The sequence below is a fragment of the Aythya marila genome (assembly GCF_965140915.1).
Source record: "Aythya marila genome assembly, chromosome: 1".
NCBI lineage: Eukaryota > Metazoa > Chordata > Aves > Anseriformes > Anatidae > Aythya > Aythya marila.
The window spans coordinates 55,097,241-55,118,561 of record NC_139042.1 but is presented as its reverse complement, the minus strand read 5'-3'; the positions used below and the strand labels follow the sequence as shown (position 1 = coordinate 55,118,561).

The 21,321-nt window shown below is 39.9% G+C and overlaps 1 protein-coding gene across 6 annotated transcripts in view; it reads right to left on the bottom strand.

The window, feature by feature from the left end:
* The window catches only part of FARP1 (FERM, ARH/RhoGEF and pleckstrin domain protein 1), a 194,887-nt gene that overhangs the window by 41,318 nt on the left and 132,248 nt on the right, over positions 1–21,321 (bottom strand). For 4 of the 6 annotated variants that reach the window (XM_082754402.1, XM_082754403.1, XM_082754398.1 and 1 more), the window contains exons 5-13: positions 20,824–20,902; positions 18,459–18,556; positions 13,775–13,889; positions 12,460–12,607; positions 9,674–9,769; positions 9,001–9,164; positions 7,570–7,638; positions 6,758–6,833; positions 4,738–4,978 (exon numbers count right to left, since the gene is read on the bottom strand). In XM_082754402.1, coding sequence (XP_082610528.1) covers positions 4,738–4,978; positions 6,758–6,833; positions 7,570–7,638; positions 9,001–9,164; positions 9,674–9,769; positions 12,460–12,607; positions 13,775–13,889; positions 18,459–18,556; positions 20,824–20,902 — 1,086 coding nt within the window. The remainder of the gene's footprint in view (positions 1–4,737; positions 4,979–6,757; positions 6,834–7,569; positions 7,639–9,000; positions 9,165–9,673; positions 9,770–12,459; positions 12,608–13,774; positions 13,890–18,458; positions 18,557–20,823; positions 20,903–21,321) is intronic. The other 2 variants (XM_082754400.1, XM_082754401.1) reach the window with 1 other exon arrangement.

Below are 21,321 nucleotides of genomic sequence, written 5' to 3'. Positions count from 1 at the left end.
TTCTGGATTTTATATCCCAGGTCACTGAGGTAAGCCAGATCCCAGAAAGGCAGATAGGAAAAGAAACTCCAGGAGTTCCCAAGAGGACACAGGATGTTTGAGCTGCTGGTGGGGTGCAGATAACCTACAACTGTCTGACATGATTTTTCTCATTCATTGTAGCAGAAGGCTGAATGTGGTCAAGTACTTGGAAGAGCATGTAAAGAATCGGGGTGCCATGTATCCACAGACTAAATTGCTAGCTACCTCTGCGTGTTATTTTGGGACATCCCCCTATGCTGCTTTCGCAACTAGACTCCATATTCATCCAAATATGTGGACATAGTTGGTTCAGCAGTCCTGGACAGGCTAACCAAAGGCTTCCTCCATATCCTTTAGAAGGACAGGGGATGGGTAGCTCGGGACTACTCATTCAGAGTAGATGCAGTTCCTAGATCTTGCTGATTCAGCTCCCTCATTTGTAGCAACTGCCTAAGGATATCTGGACACTTATGAGTGTGGGATTTAAAAGTTAATTCTTTTGAATAAGAAATTTACAATGGTTAATCAACAGTACCAATAGCAGCACTCCAAAATCTACTGGAATTGACGGGAGAATTAAATCTTTTGCTTGGCCTACAAATACCTCTTTTAGAATTGAGACACAGGTGTGCTGAGACCACTGCCACTGACCAGGGTATGCATATTTACCAGTGCCTGCAAGGATTAACCTGAACTGATAGGCTCCTCTTCTGATGTGTGTTTTGTGAACTAGAACAAGAGTTCCTCCATCTCATCTGCAGTCTTGCTCCAAAGGCTTCTGTTCTTTACTCTAAGGTCCTTCTGCCTTTGTCCCACGGAAACAAACTCCCAGATGCATTCTGAGGAACCTGATCCTATGTGAAAACGTCAATTTGAAACTTTTCTCTTGCTTACCATTCTTGGCAACCACCCAAGATATGAACCACATGTCTGGGAGAAGAATTTGGCCCACAGACTGTTTTTAATTAAATGCTTGTCTAATGATATTAAACTGAACTTCAGTGACATAAGAATGCTGCAAAATGTTTAATCCTAAATTAAATTATTTCCTATGTAATTTACAAACTTTATTCCTTCAAACTGGAAAAATTCCACGTGTCAAAATGACAAACCCTTAAACACAGAAAATTGAAAAAATGCCAGATGACAGTAAATAGTTGCAGAAAAATCCTCATGATTCATTTTTGAGGATAGTATTGAAAAGGAAAAAATAAAAAGCTGTTGAGATACTTTATCAGCAACTAAGCTATCTCTAGCTACTAGCAGATTTAAATTTACAAAAATTATAAATGTAGGCATGTGAGAGAAGAAAAGCAGGCCAGAAAACAGTATTTGAAAGGATGCAAAAAAGTAAACATCACTTATAAAATTTGATATTCACTTAAATCCAAACATTATGAAATCTATTCACGTTTCAGTGAAGTACCAGAAACAAGATCGCAAATCCTTTTGTTGAAAACCCATTGCTTGAGCTCTAACTTCACTGGCTAACAAAGCAATTAATGCATGTGTCCAGATTGCTATTACTTTACTGTATCATACAACTGTTGGTTCTTTTGCTGTACATGCAGCAAAAAAATCAACAGGAGACTCATGCACATGCTCCCCATGCTCACACTATCTGTTAATGAAGGCTTCAGCTATCTACATATCTCCTTAAATATTGCAAAGTTCAAGGCAATTATTTTACAGCTATCCTAAATCCAAAACACCTTCTTTTAGAATAATATACAAGCAAGCTTTCCCGTAATTATCAGGCTCCCTGTTTCTAGAGTCATGCTTTTAACTACAGGAATAAAGAACCGTGTTCCTTGTCACCAAAATATCACTGTCTAAAGAGATGCTTTAAAACAATTCCTGGTCAAAAATGAGGTATCTAATCTTTAAAAACGACCATACTAAAGTAGATGAGCAGATTAAAAGTTACATTTACACAGATATATTTTACTGCAAAAAAGTAAAGCAAGACAAGCCTAAACTACTGTAGGTATCTTTTTAAATATCCTTCACTCAGATTCAACTCTATTAAAATGTGCATAGACCAAGGCATTAGAAAAATTAAAAAGACTTTGTATTTTATTATTTTCTTAAAAATGATCTCGAAAATGGTATACTGTCTAGATTTACAAAGTCATGCAACTTGTTCATCAGTACTTATGTGGGTGGGTCCACCACTGCTGCATTCACGTACAGCATGACGTGGATTGCTGCAAGTGACCTGCAGTTCTGTAAGCGCTGTTCATCACCTAACACGCTCAACTTTAATTCCCTTCCCCCACAAGAACAATATATTAAAGTTAAAAGTAAGGCCAGTGTTAAAGAGCGCATCTTGCCTCCCAGCTCTAATAACTGCAGGATACTTTCCATACAGGAGACCTTTCCTTTGCTTTTTTTTCTTTTAATTAACTCAGAGAAACTAGAATCAGATTTTTTTTTAGAATACAGCCTTAATTCTCAGTACTTTTAGCTTGTGAAAAGAAGTTTACTTAGAATTATCCCCCCTGTCTTTTTGCACATGTGCCAAAACCTTGCCACTCTATGTACACTAGTGAAAACAATCAGCCTGGACCACAGCTAGGCCCATCATTCTTTGTGTCAGGGAATGAAAAATTTATGAGGTGGCACTATTAAAAAGAATAGCCTATGACAGATTAATTGGATCCTGTACAGATTGTACAGATAAAGACTTTTCAAGATCAAAGCAAAAAAAAAATTAATTAAAAAAAAAAATCAAACAGCCACCATCTCCAACCACCCCACCAAAAATCACCCACAACAGAACTTTGATGTCTCTGTGAATAATACCACTGAAAGAATGAGGGGAAAAAAGACAAACCAACTCTCCTTCAATTAATCTTTATCCCGCACTGATAAAGGGTAGAAAGGATTGCCTTGCAAATAATACTCATACCACTCATAATTAGAGCTGTTGTAATCTATTTTTTTTTCTACTTGAATTTTGTCTTTCATCTTGTTCTCCTTCTTGTTTAAGGAGGAGTTTGGACTTTCAAAATCTCCATCACCAAATCAGACTGTGAAAATAGCAATTTGTTTTTTATTCACTGAATAAAGAGCCAATAGAGTCATTGTTCCTGCACAGATGACTAATTTGTATCATCAACTCATCAGTCGAGATTATAAAATGGGTTATGAAGATGAGTAGACTAAACACATTCTTGCTATGAAAAGATTTGCCACCGTTTTTCGAGATTTCAACAATCCTTGGTCTTGAACACCAAGATGCCTGCATTTGGCTGTAAGTTTATTTTTTTTTCCCCTAACTCTATTGAGGCACTCGTAATTAGATCTCCTTATACAGGAGAGGAAAAAAAAAAAAAGTACTCGACATACAAAAGAGCACAATGTACCTAAGCAATATCATTTTTGTTTGTTTTGTCAACGTAACTAGTCAAGTGTCAAAGAAGCTACAATATATACCTAAAATACAACTTCATACAGGTTGAGTGTATGAAGTCTTACAAAGGTACCTAAATCAGTAATGATTTTTCTCTCCTCCTGCCTTTCGGAGCAGACAAATTACTGTTAAGATTCACTGAAACTTATCCTTACTGTATTCCCTTTCCTCTGGCTGGTTTGTATAGAGGTAACGTTTGAAATAGCCCATGCTCTGAGTTTATTACCAGCCACTCTTCAAGAGCCCCATGGTATTCACTGGTCTCGTATGCCTTGCTGCCTAGCAGCTGAAGACCTGCACACCATCTTCATCACTGAGGCCAACAGAAACTTCCTCCTCCACCTCCTCATCAAGCTGAAGGCTGCCAAAGGAATATTTATTTCTGGGCATGGGAGAGGAACTCAGCACAATGGGATTTCCAAACACCAGGGGGTGAGTGAAGGGGTTAATGATCTCGGAGTCAGAATCACTAGATTCTGTCCCACTGCTGGTGGAGCCCTCCATCACCTGGATGGCAGCCATGTGGTCCATCACGCCACTGGCATGCAGCGACTGCATGACCGGGCTCTGCTTTGACTGTCCCCCCGCTGGCATACCGTTGGCCATCATTTTGCCTTCTGGAGAAGACATCTTAGCCACCCCGCCTCCTTTACAACGCCTCTCTGATCTGTATTCCTGCCCAGGGGTTGAGGATATCTGGCTCAGGATAAATGGGTCTGTAGCTGACTTGTTGCAGAGATTTAGGATCTTCTGTGCATGAGGCCGCTGCGAACCTGGAGAGTACCTGCCATACCCATGGCAGCTACTGGCATGGCTGTCCTCCTCCCCAGTTCTTGCCCTGCAGTCATGCCCATTTTCTGAGACATAACCCTGAGAGCCTGTTCTGCTCAGGCTCATGTTAGGGCTTGATCCTTTGCTACTGGGAGGCAACGGAGTGGCCAGTGGGCTACGGCTCCCTGGCCCTCTGAACATTTCGTCAACCAGTGAGCTGTGCCTTGGCATCCTGGGGCTTCCCCCAGAGTAGAAGGAGAGATTAGGTGGGTTGTCATCAAGGTACTCTTCAGAGAGATACTGGGAAGACTTTATAGAGGCTGAGGAATCCCTATATCTACTCCTATTAAGATTTTCACCTCTATAGTGAATATAGGCACCACTGGTCAAATCACCCTCATAATTGTCATTTGTTTGGGAATATGACCGGGTTATTTGTCCTCTGAGGAGATCATACTCGCTATCTACATCACTGCAGTCAATGAAAGGAATGGAGGTGCTGCTGCCATGAGCAGCCCTGGAAGCTGGACCTGTGCTTGGTTGCTGTGACTGAGGTCTGTTCTGCTGAATCCTGTCCTTAGAGGCCTCCTCTTCTTCCTCCACAGTTGACACCACTGCTCCGTCCACCTTTCTGCCTTCTTTGGGGCTCTTCTTCAAGGAAGGGCTCTTGTGCTGTCCATTGTCTTCCGTTGAAGCTTTCAGTTCCTTTCCTTGCCGGCAGCTCTGCACTGCTGCAGCATCATTGTCATCTCCATAGGCAAAGCTAGAGCTCTGGAAAGATAAAGAAGGATGGCAAGGGGTAGAGAAAGGGAAGAGGTTTGGGAGGGGAGGGGTAAGGAGGGAAGGGAGCCAGAGGGAAAGGGCTATGTGTAATTATGCACCACAATTTTGCAATACATCTTGCAGCAACACAGGAATCTCTTGAATGCAGAAGAGGTAACCCAAGATTCAAAATGAATTAGAAAAAAAAAAAAAAAAGAGGTCTCTGATCCTGAAGAACAGATGATGGGGGAAAATACGTAAGCTGAGCAAGGGAAGAGAAGGGAGAAAAAATGCAGCAATATGTAAAAAGGGGGATTTGAGGTGTTTCCACACCCTACACCAGCCACTACGAACATCAACCTGTTCACACTACTCTGAGAAGCTGGAGGGACAGAAAAGATTAACACTTAAGACAAATTCTGCACAGCCTAATTCCATATACTGAAAATGCTTTAAGGTACATGTGTGGGCTTTTGGAGACCATGCATTCAACTCCTGGAGCACACCTGCCACTGGTTTGGGGGCTGGCTTTTCTGCCAACAGAAATATGCCAGTATCTGAGCAATAGTTATGCTCCGTCTACCTGAGCTTGTCTTAGCAATATTAAAATGCTAAAAGGTATTTGGTGTGGGCTGAATTTATAGCAGAATTCTCTGAATTTCTTGGTTTTTCAGGAATGAAAGGGTCTGTGAATATCAAAAGGAAGCAATGCAAGGAATGTAAAGTGCAAGTAACATTCTTGAATATATTAACTTAGTAGCTTGCACCTGGCATTTACCTGCTCTACCTCATGTAAAGTTATGTGCTAAAAGGTTCATCTCCACAAACACAGATGAATTCAGAGAAGCATTGGTAGGTGGGAGGTAATAACCCCAGTAATCTACTCAGAGAAATGGAGCTCCTCTGGGGACTGTCCTGGCAATTGCTCCATGGTTGTATGTGTCTGGGGACACCCTTACTAGAGGGATCCGAATTACAGAAGTATTTTCCACTAGTGGACTTTCATCCTGATCAGCCAGGGTGGAACATGATGAGGCTGCTGGTATTACCTGTGTTTCTGTGAGTGTTGTTTTCTGTTTGTTTTCATCTATATGGCTGGCTGCATGTATGTGTGTGCATGCATACATATATATATATAAAATAATAATATATACATATATGTATCTGGTATATGTATGTTTGTTTGGGTGCCTATTGTAAATATACGCTCAGCCTTACTACTAGCTGGACCTGGGAACTTGCAGCTGCTGCAGCTTTGCCTCTATAGGGCTACCGGATTTGTAAACTCCTAACACATAACTACTATTAACATCAGACAAACGCATTTGGTATCTACCAGAGATAATGGCTTAAAAGGTCAAAGCTGCATTTTCTCTGAGGAAATAATTCATCTCATCCCTTGTTAATACAATAAAATATTTTGTCATTGGCAGCCAAGACTCCTCAGTGAAGGAAAAGAATTAAACTTTTCTCAAGTGCAATCACCAGCAACAACCTGAGAACCCAGCAGTAACACTGTGGACTGCAGTTTTTCAGGTGCTCATTAGTACAGCTCAGACAAGCTCACCATTTATGCTTGTCTTGGTGTCTGGAAACAACTCTGTTCCACAGTGGAAATTAACGTATTCCATTTGAAGAACCTGAACACCTGGGGCTCCTGAGCTTCCACTTAAGTGGCAACTGAGCAGAAACGTATGTTCCTAGAGTTTCAAAACACCTATCTGTGGTGGGTAATGTAACAAGAAATATTTAAAAGGCACGATGAAGGGTTTCGTCAACATCACTGACTTGTTTTGGCACCTCTGTATGCTGTTCTGAAGGCTGTGTTGTCAGACTCCTGATGGAACGAATCTTGCTGTGCTTCCTGGAGATAAAAGGAAAATCACAGTAAGAAGCCATTTCAGTGTTCCCACAACGAAGAATCAAGACACATGCCGCCTTGAAAACAAAAAACTTTGAATAGTGGCTTTCATAAGAGTTTGCTCCAAAACAGATGCTCCTTTCTGTAATGTTTAAACATGCTATGTGTTGGAAACATACCACTGTAAGAAAAGGGAGAGGCACTGAAGCAGAAGTGGTCTATCACTAGAACATGAGTCATTAGCTCATCAGCAATAAACTGTTGTCATGGTCTTTGTGGCATTTTGGCCATGAATTTTAGCTCACCACAAGCAAGACGAGTTAAGTTCTCCCTTGAGGTTGGCTATACCTATTCCTGTTACCTTCTCTTTTATTCTCAGGTGAATATGCTTACTTAAAATCCATTTATATCCCTTTCTGCTAACATATATTAACCAAATCCCACTGAAGAGGGTGCAAATCAATATGAGAGGAATTTACCTGCAATGGAACGGTTTTCACTGCTGAAAAACAAATTGAAGACTATTGATTTTAAATAAACTATAGGTTATGCAAACTTCTGCCAAAATGCTCAGGACCAAGGGGATATTATACAAATGACAAGCTGTCAAACCAGCAAAGAAGGAATTTTTTACTTGTACTGGCACTAAGCTCTTAGAATATAACTACCTGGAAGCCACTACTTTTCTTTAAGTTTTATATATATATGTATTTGAGTAGCTCATTTATTTTCCTCTCACCTTTCAAACTGTACTTTTTTGTGCCCTCCTTCTTTAACATAGTCAAGTACTTGCTTCTGAGTCCGTCCACTGGAAGAAAACCACAGTTAAAATTACTAATCTGAGATAATGAATTTGTCACATTTAATAAAATATACTACCTGGTCATCATAAACATGTATGTGGTTAGCACAGAATGTCACAACAACCAGAAAATTATTTGTCACTCTCAACAGAAACTTGTGTAAGATCATAAGAAAGGAGACCTGGTCATATACACCCAGATTGTTACCTTTTTGCATGTTACCTCTTTTTTTTTTTTTTTTTTTGCTGTGGAAGTACCTTACGATGTGATTTCAGATCTGATTAAATTCAGTTCTGCGCCCTTTACAGAGTACAACATTACTGGGAAGTCACCACAACAGAAAACAAGTAAGGGTTAAGTTTTACTCTCATGATCAAACAAACATTACTGAATCCTTTCAAGAGTTAAACAGCAGCCTTTCCTCCTACCTGCAACCAAGATGAAAGCTTCTGAAATGTATTTCATAGCTCAGTTGCATCAACTAAACATATTTTCTGCAGAGATATAGGCTGGAACTCACACTCTCCCCTTCTGCTACATGCCATAAAAACATAGTGAGAAAGCCCAGCACTTCCTATTGTGCAAGGATATAAACTCCACAGGGAACTGAAAGCAGTAAAGGAAACGTCCACCTCAAGAATGTTCAATAGAGGAAAGAAAACCTTCCTGTTCATTACAGGCTTCCAACTAAATTACTGAAAGGTCTGAAAAAAGTAACCATGTGTATGCAGCACAGATCACTATGAATGCAGGATGTGGGCAAAACCTGTTCTCCAAACCAGGAGGTAGTAGAATGCATCTGCATTTGTCTATTTATTCTGGCAGAAGCTTAAAAAATTAATAGCTTGTTTACCTTAATATAGGTCTTTCTATCTTAATTAATTTACTCTGACAGCAGGAAACAAAGTGGGAAGAGAGAATGGCCATATCTACCATGTATTTGTGCAAAGCAGCTATGGTGTACTGACAGTTTATCTCAGCAAAGAAGGGGTTTCTGGTTGCTCAGTTTATATCAGCTTCCCAAAGAAGCTGGCACATTAACTTCTCTTCTAGAAGCAGAGAGTCTGAAGAGTTACTATCTGGTGTTACTTCGGACGCATTTTTTTAGTGTAAAACCAGCTGGAACCAATAGATCTCGTATCTTACCTCCAGAAAGCTATGTTATAACAGCTACTATGAAATTAATACAGCCTTTTTTTCCCAGTGTTCTCTGCACTATTCTGGCTGAGAAGGTGCAATGGAAAACATAAAGGAACAAGTAACTTCAAGAAGGGAAGCTGAAAGTGATAGGTTTAATCCTAGATCATTATGGAAGTGACTTTGAAATGGGGAGGCAACGAAGCTGGAAAGAAGAAAGGAGGTCTCACCTGAACCTAAATGATGAACCTCTAGAAAAAAGAACAGGCTTGGGCTTTGGTTTAGGTTCTTCAAACAGCCTGAAAAAGGCATGATGCTCCACACAGATCTTCCAGAAGGACTTGCAAAAATCTCGACTGGCCATAAGGAATTCCAGGGTGTCCTGGAATGAACTCTGAAAGTTGAGAGAGCATTTGCAATATGAGCAAGCAAGCAAAACACGTTACAGAGACACGTTACTTACTGGTGAAGCTGGTGCTATATTATAAAAAGGGATTTTTCACGACTCATTGGCTTTCAAGCTTAACAGGCCCTATCCTTCCTTTTTTGAGACATCACTGACCTGCCTGGCAATATCACAGCTATTGCTTAAACTTCCTTTTCCTGACAACTATGACAGAGATAAAGCAGGGCTCTTAACAGTAATGTGAATACTATAACTTAAGAACCCTGATATAATGCCAGAGGCACAGTCAGAAGAAGACTCTGACGTTCAGTTTACATTTCCTTAGCTGGGATTGCTCACCTGAGATGCCAGTTTGATGCTTGCAGTAACACACCAGCAACGAACAAAAGCAATTAATTTAAAAATTATCTTGAGGTGATAAAAACTTGTTTGATCTGCAAGTAGAAATTTACCAAACAACCTTTTGTCGGCTTCATACATTCCTGACAAGAACTTACATTCACATCAGGTCGTAGTTTGATAAGGAAACGTTTCCTCTTGAAGCTCAGCTTTCGAACCTTAGCCCAGTTGAAGGCATTGATCTTGGTGTGACCCTGCAGAGGACAAAGCCAGAAGAGTTAGAGCATTACAGACCTGAAGGGAGAAATCAAAACCACTACAGAAAGTTTGCCATACATTAATCATCTATCACTTCACTTGCAGTTATGGTATTTCTTATCTTTCCTCCTTTGGTAGTGCAAACACCCACAGACATTCTTAACCATAAGCATTTGTTGGTGTGACTGAAGGCAGGAAGTTATGGTTAAATTCCTGCATATTTACAGGACTAGGTCCACTGACTAGATGTGAAAGTATATAATCCAGTATCATTGTGCAGAACAGGGTAGCCTATTTTGCCCTTTCATAGGGAGCAATAAAAATAAAAGGGAACTAAATAAATTACCTGTTTCTGAAAGTCAGAAAACACTTTTTTCAAAAAAATACACAACAAAAGCTAACTGTAAGCCTGAGAGAATTTTTCTCCTGAATACTAGTAATTCCCAGACACTGCATTATTAGCCCTATGCTCCAGAATCACAGAATGGTCTAGGTTAGAAAGGACCTTTAAGATCACCTAGATCAAAGCACCCTGCCATCGGCAGGGACACCTCCCACCAGAGCAGGTTGCCCAAAGCCCCATCCAGCCTGGCCTTGAACAATTACCCCTTGTCCTTTCACTACATGCCCTTGTAAAAAGTTTCTCTCCACCTTTCTTATAAGCCTCGTTGAAGTACTAGAAGGCTGCAACAAGATCTCCCCACAGCCTGCTCTTCTCCAGGCTGAACAACGCCAACTCTCTCAGCCTCCCTTTGTAGGTGAAGAGTCTCTACGTTAGAATTGGAGGCATTGTTTTAAAATATTCATTACACCAGTTTGTTCAGCAAAGACTTCAAGACATGTATGCCTACAGCACAGCGCAGACGTTTCAAAGAACAGCGACTAGAGGATAGCTAAATGCAGAAACCCATGTTGATTTGGGCACCGTCACCAGACAAACGTAGGAGTAGTGACAGCGTGATGATTTCCGCTAAGTCAATCTGCTGTCTAAGAATCTGATAACTAACCTCCCTTACAATATTCAGCAGCACCAACACTGATTTCTAAATAAACGTCAGGTTTTAAAGTAAGTCTGTGCGCCTACTGCTTTTGCCATTTGTGAGGGAGCCTTTATTTTGATTTTATACCGATGTTGTTCTAATGAGGTCTTTACATTTCGATTTCTCTCAGCCATATCCATGATAAACAGATGAGCTTAAGGTTCACACCCTATGAGCTGCCTGAACGAACCTCTAAGCTGAAGTGCCAGGCTCCAACTGCTAGGTCAGAGACCGACCTCAGCTTCCTTCTCAGCTCTCAGTCTTGGAGCTCGATCCAGCAAAGTTTCCCAGCTCTTCTGAAAGTTCAGCAAAACCCTCTTTGAAAGTCTCAAAGACTTTACGACAAGAGGAGACAACTGAGTTTTAGAGCTGTACAAATCAGGCCTCAGGCCTTCAGCCTGAGGAAGGATCCCAGCTGTTTGCTGGGACCCAGCGAGGCCCACGCTGCTTTGTGTGGATATGTTCCTTCAGCTCCTCAATTTGTAAAGCTTTGCAACTCATTAATTCAACTGATGAAAATACCGTGGGGGAGCAGGGAAGGGCCTGAACATACAATTATTTGAATTGTGGGCATTTCTAACAATATCCTCATGTTCTCATGCTTAAAGCTATGCTCTGGTTTTGTAGCCATACTTGGTTTTGTAGCCATACTGCCAACCCATTTTGGGTTTTTACTTTTTTTTTTTTTTTTTTTTTTTTTTTAGATCTTGGAGCATTTGGGTTAGACATTTCTGGGTCCATTTGTTGCTCTTTTTTTTTTTTTTTTTAAACAAGAGGATTTATAATTATTTTTCAAGGTTGGAAACACTGTACTACTTTAACTGATGTCAATCTGTCAAAATGAGTAGTCTTTTCTGATGCTTATAACAATGGACATTTTAAAGAACTGTTCACTTACTGCTTTTAACACAGTATAGAACGAGGCATTTAGGATGCTAGTAGACATAAGCTCATCTGAAGTGAAAGCAGTTTACACCAGCTGACTATCTGTACGTCCCCAACTGTAAAAGCCCGATTTGTTATTAACCTAAAGGGAACTGGAGAACAAAAATTCGATAAAATTGTTAATGATGGTTCATGAACATGTACTAGGCTCACCAGGGCAGGAGAGGAGAGGAAAGAAATCGAAGGAAAACTACTTTGGGTCTTTTAGTGAAAGAGGCAGGATTCATGGACTTAGCAAAGGCAGAACGGCCAAGAATATTGTAAAAACTTTGAAAAAAAAAAAAGAAGAAAAAATAACACCACAGAAAGCTTGTATGTACTTCCACCATCCTTCTCCTTGTGCTCCATCTGTTTTATTTGTCACTGCTTCACAACCATTTAGTATACACCATGCCTGCAAGACCTGCCTGCTCCTTTAAACAGGAGGTGTCAGCATGACCAACTTGCATATTGTGAGCTGTGGATCAGTTTGCATTTTGAACAGCATATCGTGGTTGAAGATCAAGTTCTAGCCTGTGTGTGTAGACAAAGTAAAAGTCCCTGGAAGTTAAGGACCTAGTGAAGCTATAATAGGTTTAAGGTTATTGTTAGAAAAAAATTGGAAATTCCTGATTTTTCTTGGTTTAGATCTTGAATTCTTTTTGCTATAAGAGATTTCTCTGCTTTATAAAGTGCATTGTCAAAAGCCTAGCAGCTCTAACCTGAAACACCAGAATGCCTGTGTTGGCTACAGCCAGGTTGATTTTTGTCCCTTCCCTGTCCTTGGCTGGATGCAAGCGTATTCCATACATCTCCAGCCGACGGGCAATCTCCAAAAGCTGGAAGTCAGACTCTGCTGGTGTCTGTCCCCTTGAGAAACAAAACAGAAAAGACACACAGATTCTTCACACCTTTTAATAGAGATCAACAGGTCCTCCAGAGAACAAAGAGACATTTTATCACAGAGACTGAAACCTGTCAGGGGTATTACATCTCTATGTTCTTTCTACCTCCACAGACTTTTTATCAGCTAGAACAATTTCATCTTAGTACAGACCAATACAAAAAAAGTCCATAGATTTTACAGTCTAGAAATTTTCTATTAGAAATTATGATAACTCCAATTCTGAGACACCTGAAACACTTAGATTTAGAGCCATTAACAGAAGTCACTCTTACTCTATTATTTTTTCCACTGAAACAACATTTCCTAAATAAATAAATAAATAAAGTCTGTAGGGATGTTGGTCATTGTAAAAGTGAATGTAATACCAAAATGAAAGTAAAACAGAGGACATGAGTATCTTAACATAAATGTTGGGAACCCATAAGCACTAAATTCCTCAAAACTAAATAGTGCAAAAGTTCTGATTATTACTGCAGTAGAGCTCCCTAGCACTCATATCCAGCTCCAGTTAGTTCAAACTGAAACTGTTCCAGTCTTGAAGTGTTTTCAAGTTTCAATAGCACAAAAACACCTCCACTTTTGTATGTCTTATTCTTAATTCTTTTCTAACTCTATTTTTTTTCCAGCCCTTGGGACACCAAGCATTGTCACCTTGAATGCTGTTCCTCCAAATCCCTAATTCTGCAAGCACTTTGTGCTTTTCCTAAAACTGTCATTAAACCTCTTCTTCATCCATCTCTAAATACAGCATGGAGAGTTGAAAAGACAACATTCGATGTCCTTGAAATCAAAAAGTCTACTGTCACAAGTGTCTGACTGATCAGTCATCATTTGCAATCATACCTGCATGCACAAAATCATCAGTGAAGCATTTTGGATGAAATAGACTGTAAAATAATGACATGCTTGAGTGAATATCAAAATCAATTGCTCTTTAAACATCTTGTTATGATGATGGGATAAAGGCGGCTGTAACCTTCAGGAAATTCACAGTCTCGGACGTTTTTTGAGAAGTAACCTTTGAGAAATCCAGAAGCTCAAATCTCTTTTGTACTTACAATCTAGCATGTATTTACAGTTAGAATTACATTAAAAGAAAAGAAGGCTGATAGTAATTAAAAAAGTCTTACATGTGATTACGGTGAAATTCCATGATTTTGTCTTCTAGTGCTTCTTGCTGAGGTATATACTTGTTCTTCGCTAAGTGTTCACGATCTATGTTTTCATCAAAATCCCCAATCTCAGCTGTGGAAAATTTTAAGAAAAGTCTATTAAAACCCTCAATTAAATCTGAGTTATTCAGGCAATTCAGTCTGGGAAGAGGGCAGAGAAGCAAACACAGGTTGCTGTAAGCCATGCCATGGTTTCATGGCTCAGACTCCCACTATTTTATCTTCCAGGCATTCCTCCCGTCTCATCTGTGTGAGTACCTGAGATGTGAGAAACAGCCCAAGGACTCCTCCGATCCACCACAACCACGTAAGTAGATGTTGGATGTCAACTGAACAAATGAAGCCATCACAGTGCTGCCTTGACTTGCGTGCAGGATAAAATGGGGTGACAGGGAGAACAGCATTAACCCAGCAGAACCCACCCTGGTGGTGCTCAGGTGTCTTTTCACAGAGCAGCCAAGCACACGTTTCTCCTTGTGCCCATGCCCCATGGTGTAATCTATGGGGGGAAATCTGAAGAGAATGTTTTATTTACGTGTTTGAATGAATGCATAAATGCAGCGGGTTATGAAACATTTGTCTTCCACTAATTTTGCAGCAGTTTGAGACACATTCTGTCTCCCTCCTCCTCAAAGTTGCTCCCATCTGCTGCAGTTATTCAATAATGTGTGTGCAACAGTATGTCACACCCACCTTCCACTTTGCAGCCCATTCAGTGAGCTTTCCTTTTTTTTTTTTCAGGGGGTAGGGGACCAGGCAATCTGTGTGTGGGTGCCAGATTACTATCTTGTTGCCTGCTATTCTTGGAATGCTTCTTAAAAATCTTGCTATTAGGCTTTTCACAGAGTGAGGTAGCAGCCGCTGCCTGCAGACCTGCCGGTGTAATACAAACGAAGCTACAACGAAGGCTGCTACCTTAATAATGTTGGTGAAATTAAAACGCAGTTCCCTCAAATTAAATCCAGGCTGCAGTCAGACGTATCGTTCTGTGGCTAACGCAGGATATCACAGACCCAAGCTCAGATCCTTGCCTCATCCTCACCTCAGTTCTGCCCATGTAAATGACCTCTTAAACCAGTTCTGTCCAAAATGAGTTGGCTTAGATAAAAGAAAAGTTTAAGAAGATGCTCAGAACACTGCAGCTGATTTCCAACAAAAGTTTGCCTGTTAGCAGTTATACCTGCAAATGTGGAGGGGGGAGCAATAAGCTCACGTAGGACAAGGAAGATGAGGACCAAAGCATCTGTGAATGACAGAGCAGTAACCTTTCAACCCAAATAGGCTGCAGAGGTCAGAGGTGGGGAAGAGATGGTAACTGAGATTGTTTTATTTCAATCCCCTTCCTCATCCCATCTGCTCCTTGAGACAAGTGGCTACAGACACACCACAGAGAGTTTGAGAACTGTCTTCTGTAAAAAGGTCCCTCTCATCCCCATCTCTGAAACAGCTCTATTCCAATTTTACTTGCCTCCAGTGACTCAAATCTTTGGGGAACATTTTTAACCCTCACTCAAAAAATGCAGGTTTCTCCTCTTTACTAAGGACATAAGCCTGCCTAGATTTGCAACCCCTCAAATGGCATGGACCTACGCTCATTCAAATGCAGTTCACACCTTGTAGATTTCTGCACGTAGATGTACTTATACCACCTTCTGTAGGGGTTTCTTTGGAGCCAAGTGTACGTACGACTTATTTCACTACTACACGATTTCTATAATGTTCTCCGCATTTGTCAACTGCAAATCCATTATCAAAATTGTCCTCTGGGCTTTCTAATTGCTTCTGAATTTGTTCTCTCTGACCTCGTACTCAGCATCTTTTCCTTCATCTCTCCCCAGATCTCCTTCTCCAGCTGAAATTTCTCTCCAGTAGCACTCCCTCTAGAAAAATAGGGAGCTGTATTTTGAATATTATCAGCCTTGCATATGTCTTCTTTAAAATCTTCCTGTGTGTTTTAGCCAAAGATTGATTCCCACTGATGCTCCCATTTTCTTATCTCGCAAGTGCTTTACACCACTCTCTGTATTCTGTCTGCATTAGAACTTCTGATGTGTCTCATGCTTTATATTCCAGCTTTTTCCCTTTAATCAGTCCGTCCTACAGATTACACATTTGCTGTATCAAAGTGTCCTCTCACTTCTGACACTTTCTACAATGCTTTTAAGGTGTTTTTAAACACAATGTTTCAAATATAAATCTCATTCTGTAATATACATGCTAATTTAACGGAAACCTATTTGCTGTCATATTAGATTTCATAAAAAAATAACAGGCTATAACATTGGCATAAGCCTGTATACGTAAAATAAAGGTGCTTGGAATCAGATATCCCCCATGGAAACTGCCAGGAGGCACACATTGATAAGACATACAATACCTCATCTCCTACATTCTCAGTCCTTCCACTTTCATATCATTACTCTTATCAGCTGCCAAGTTTTATTTTTGTTGCAGACAAATATGTAATATTTTTTAGCTCCTAAATAATAAGTCAGAGAGAAAATAAATACAAAAGACAGCCATGTGGGTAAGACACAGCTACAGACTCATATCAAAGCAAATTTTCATGGAAAAATGTTCATGAGACACAAAATGGATGAATAAATGAGACGGCCACAAAGTTCAGGCTCAGGTTTTTATCAAACATTGTCACACAAAAATGGGGTGGGTAAAAAACATCAAAAAAAGTCTAAGTTGCAGTCAGGAGATGGCGAGGGGAGCAACACCACAGGGGCACCGTGAGTCACCACATCCCTCTGCCCAAAGCATCAGGTCAGATTCTGTAGGTACTGTCTCACTTCTACATATGAATCTTTTGCCTCTCTCCTTCTGACAAGAGGGAAAAATTTGTTGTTTTTTTTTTCAGTACAGAAGTATCTTTCCTTACGCTCCAGAAGGAGAGTACTACCTGATTCCTAAAATCACAGTTCAGAAATCAATCTGCACATCAAGCTCACAGGTAAAAGGGACAAAGAACTAAAACTATTTCAAGAGCACCGTGATCATTTCCAAGAATTGAGGAAAATTACTTGATTCAACAGCATAATGCGTCTCAGCAGCACAAGAGCAATGGTGGTAATTTGATGCTTTTGTACACTTTAAAATTAAGGATTCTTGTATGCCTGCGTGGCCATGTTGGGGAGAATGGCCAAGTGTATGATGGAGGAATTTTGAAAAACACTCAGTAAAACTTAAATTTGACTATGCAAGGATGGGAAAGGGAAAGAGAAGGCTTGTAAAAGTGAAAGGACATCCTGTGATTTTATCCTTTTAGCCTGTTGCTTTAGGAAAACAAGCTAGTGGTTGCACTCAGCAGCTGAGGCACCAGAACAGTAAAGAATTTAACTGAGTAATCAATAAGACTTAAGACATGAACTAAGATCTAAGTAGAAGTCGTACAGACAGTAACACATACAGATCAGGAGAGTTCAAAAGAGGATGATCATAAAGCAGCATCGCTGTGACAGACACGTGTATTAGGGTATCCTCTCCCCAACATCTTTCATAGGTGCACAGACATCTATTAGGAAGACCCGCCCTCCTAGAATGCAGTGTAAGAAGGGATACTCAATTTCCCCAAAATGATCAAGACATTTTGTCCTTGAGACGAGAGGAAGTTAGAATTAGCTTAACCAAGGAAAGAACTACAGCTGGTGTACTGGACACCATAACAGGAAAAACTAAGACACAAAAAGCTTGGTAGCTAAGGATTACATATATATATATATATATATATATTTAAGGCTACTGCAAAAATGCTCAGTTTTCAAATGGTTTGAGGAATACAAAATTTCATAGAGGCTGCTGTACAGCCCTTTATTGCTCCTAAACCACTCTGGGCAGTGATGACCATGGCAAAAAGAAAACCATGCAATACCTGCCTTTCCAACAGCACTTGATGAGAAACTAACCTAACACTCAGACTATGACAAAGGATCATGAGATTTATTTATTCATCAAAAAAGAACTTCTGAACACCTTTGTTGACTGCAATTTCAACAAAACAGCATTTCACTGGAAATATGCAATACTGAATTGTACAATGACCATTCAAAACACATGCTACAAAACACATGCAATGACCATCACACATGCTACTTTTTTGAGAGTAAGAGTAGGAAAAAAAAGTCTAGTTGTGCATACTTTGCAATTAAAAAGAAAAGCTTAAAATCTACTCCTTCTCCCCCCGCCCCCCCCAGTTTCCTTGTACCTTAGTATGACTTAGGACTGTGCCTTAGGCTGGCATTCTAAGCATGTTTATTTACTACATTCTCTAGACAGCACACAGATCTCCAGGAATTTGAATGCTCTGCTGACATGGTACAAGGTTAAATATAAATAATGATGCAGGAATTCAGGAGAATTCATCTTGTTTGTTATTGCCTGCAAAGTTTGCTTTTAAAAGGATTCAAGGCAGACCATCAAACTTGTGCTTTAAAAATGCAAATCTGGTGTCCAGGAGCTTGATTTTATTTATGGCAGTGATTTTTCTGTATTTTAATGCTATTATACAGAAATACAATAAATTATCCATATGGCTTAAGCCTGTCTCCCACCAGCTGCTAGCAGGTAATGCAGCAAAACACGCCCAACCAATTTATCCTGTTTATCATCCTGGAAAAGAAGAAAGAAGCAAACTTACACTGTACTATGTGTGAGATTAAGAGGGCAGTGCTGGTATCATTACACGTTAGCCTTCCCTGTGCCAGGTCCTGCTTCACTTGCAATGCAAATAGGTACCTGCAAAACAAACACAAACAAAGAGTTACACGAAGCAGGAGGGAAAGATGGAAAAGTATCCATTTTTTTTCAACAGGTTCCTTTCACTTTTTGGCATCTACAGAAGCGATCTGAATTTCCTAAGTTTAGAGGCTAAATAAAATGTAACAGGTACTGTATTACAGCCATTAGTCTTACATGGTTGCTGCTAAGCAGAACCATGGTATCTCTCTTTCTCACTCCTTTTCTCTCTATTTTAACCAGATCAATGAGATCTGGAAGTGGCAATGGAAGTAAATGTGACAGCTATTACGTGCTCAGCAACTATACCACAAGCAGCAGAAGATAATGGGCCTGCTTGTAACTATGAAGAAACACCAGATAAACCAGTGATTTAGAGTTATCACTAAGTTCTTGTAGAACAGAAGGGGAACTTTAAAGTTTCCACCTTGGCTCTCACCTGGAAATGAGAAGCAAGATCATCATTGTACTACTCTAGCTAGCTCTGATACTTTGCAGCCCCGTTACCTGTAGCACCACCAGCCGTATTTAACATATTTGCTTCCAAACAAGCCACGTAGGGCAATTCAACAGCCTATGTGTGTGGACATCACAGGTCCACAACACTATTTCAACATTTACATTTCTTCTAGCTTCTACAGGACTTAAAATATCTCAGTTCCACTCCATAACAAATGCTTCTCTAGAAAAAAATGACCTAATAGTGGCCATTTCCCCTATACTTGGTATGTAACCCAAATTGGACAGGCACCTTACTTAACAAGCCTTCCAATGACCACAGTTCCTCTGGAGAGGAATTCCTACTAGGATCTCAACAGTTTTTACTAATTACTGTATTTAATTTTTTTTACTAATTTCCTGTATTTTAATATATTCAGTGAGAAGCTCTAATTTGAAGAGTGAGTTTCTGAATGAGATGTAGGTAAATTAAATGAAAAATGCAAACTGAGTTGAGAGAATGGAAGCTAACATACACAGTACATGAAATAATATAGCAGATCTAAATAGCATCCTTTTGAAACCTCCAGACACCTGCCTTACCACATAAAATTCACCCCAGTTGAAGAATAAAGCACAATAATGTTATATTCTCTGCTCTCCAAGTGATGAAGCAGTTCCCTGTGGAAATTCTTTCACATTTTACACACTGCTGTGTACATACATTCAAGGGCCCTAGCACACACATTTAAAATCTAACTAAAAAAGTCATTAAGATTCAGAGACACGTCTCCAGGCACAGGAAGAAATCCCCAAAAATCAATTTACAGTGCACATTCTAAGCAGCTGATATGCAGAATATCTACTCAGAAGCAGAATGCTTAATTACTAACATAGCAATGTGAATTTTCATTCATTCCTTTATTTTTACTCAGTCTTTCAAGAAAATATTCCTTCTTCCTACTTTTCCATTTTTCTCTGCCCAAGCCAGTAAGGCTTTGGAATCATTTTTTTTTCCCCCACTGCATTGCTCTATTACCAAACCAAGACAGAGATAAACACAGAACACCACAAAGGTAGACTTGTTCTTTACAAAGCAGGTTATGCAGATACAAAAGCTCCTTGTAAAAGACGACGTCACCTTAAGGGAAGATTAAAAGTAAAAACTAAGAATTAAAATACTGAATCAGAACAGAAAAAAATGTAATTACAAAAATACTAACCGTAGACCTGATAAAGAGTTGACAAGTTTCAGTGATAAAATACTGAAATGAAATGGAGTGTTTTTGACTAAAAAGAAAGGCTTTGCTAATGAGGAAAAACCTTACTAGGTCCCTCATATGTGTATTGACTTACAGAGAAATACGATCCATCTCTCTCCATGCCAACACAGCATGAAATTTAGAGCTCAAATCAAGTTTCTAAAGAGCCTGAAAATAAACACATCCTTAAAGAATTGTATCTTTAAGAAATACATGTCTATCCTTGTCTACTTGCCTCTTCCTCTTCATTTTATTCCCTCTCTTTTCCATTTCTGCATCTCTGAAGTCCCAGTTCCAGACACTGGCTACATAAATAGGGTCCCCCAGCTGCCTCAACTTGGCAAATCCTGCAGGACAACTCTGTCCCAAACATGAGTGCAGAGTCACATGTGTCCCTCAGTATAGAGAAGTGCCCCAGGGCACTCAATGGTGGGGAAATAACATCAAGTTAATTCAGAGAGGGAGCCATTGATCCCATCATCTCACCCTATGATCTCAGATCCCATGTTCTCCCCTCTGCCCACCAGCAATTTAACAGAAAAATAGTACAGTCACACAACTACTAACCTTGTCAATTCCTCCTGCAGCTGAGCATGGTCAGGTGGGAAGAATTTTACCACAAATTTTACAACAACATGCTTCGGTCCTAGGGGAAACATCAAAGGAGGTTAGTGATACGTTTGTAACATGCCAGCCAAATTTTATGACACAGAATGATGCACAAGGGATATGTGGAATCTGCAGCGCATACATATACACACTAATCTCCCATCCTTTGTCAGTATTTTTGACGCTCTTCAGGTTATTTAGAAATGACGAAATAAAACTTATACAATAAAACAATAAACACAATGAAACAGAGCAATGAATAAGCACAGTAAAATAGAACAGACACTTGGTGGATGGATACTCTGCCAAAACCAAGTCTGGTTTTAGTAATTGTATCAGTTGATCCAATAACATATACTAAGTGTGTCTATTACCCTTGATTCAGAACAGGAGGGAGCTAAATACAGTCTGGTTTTCAACTCCAGCAGCAAATTACTATTTCTGTGTTAACAGCAG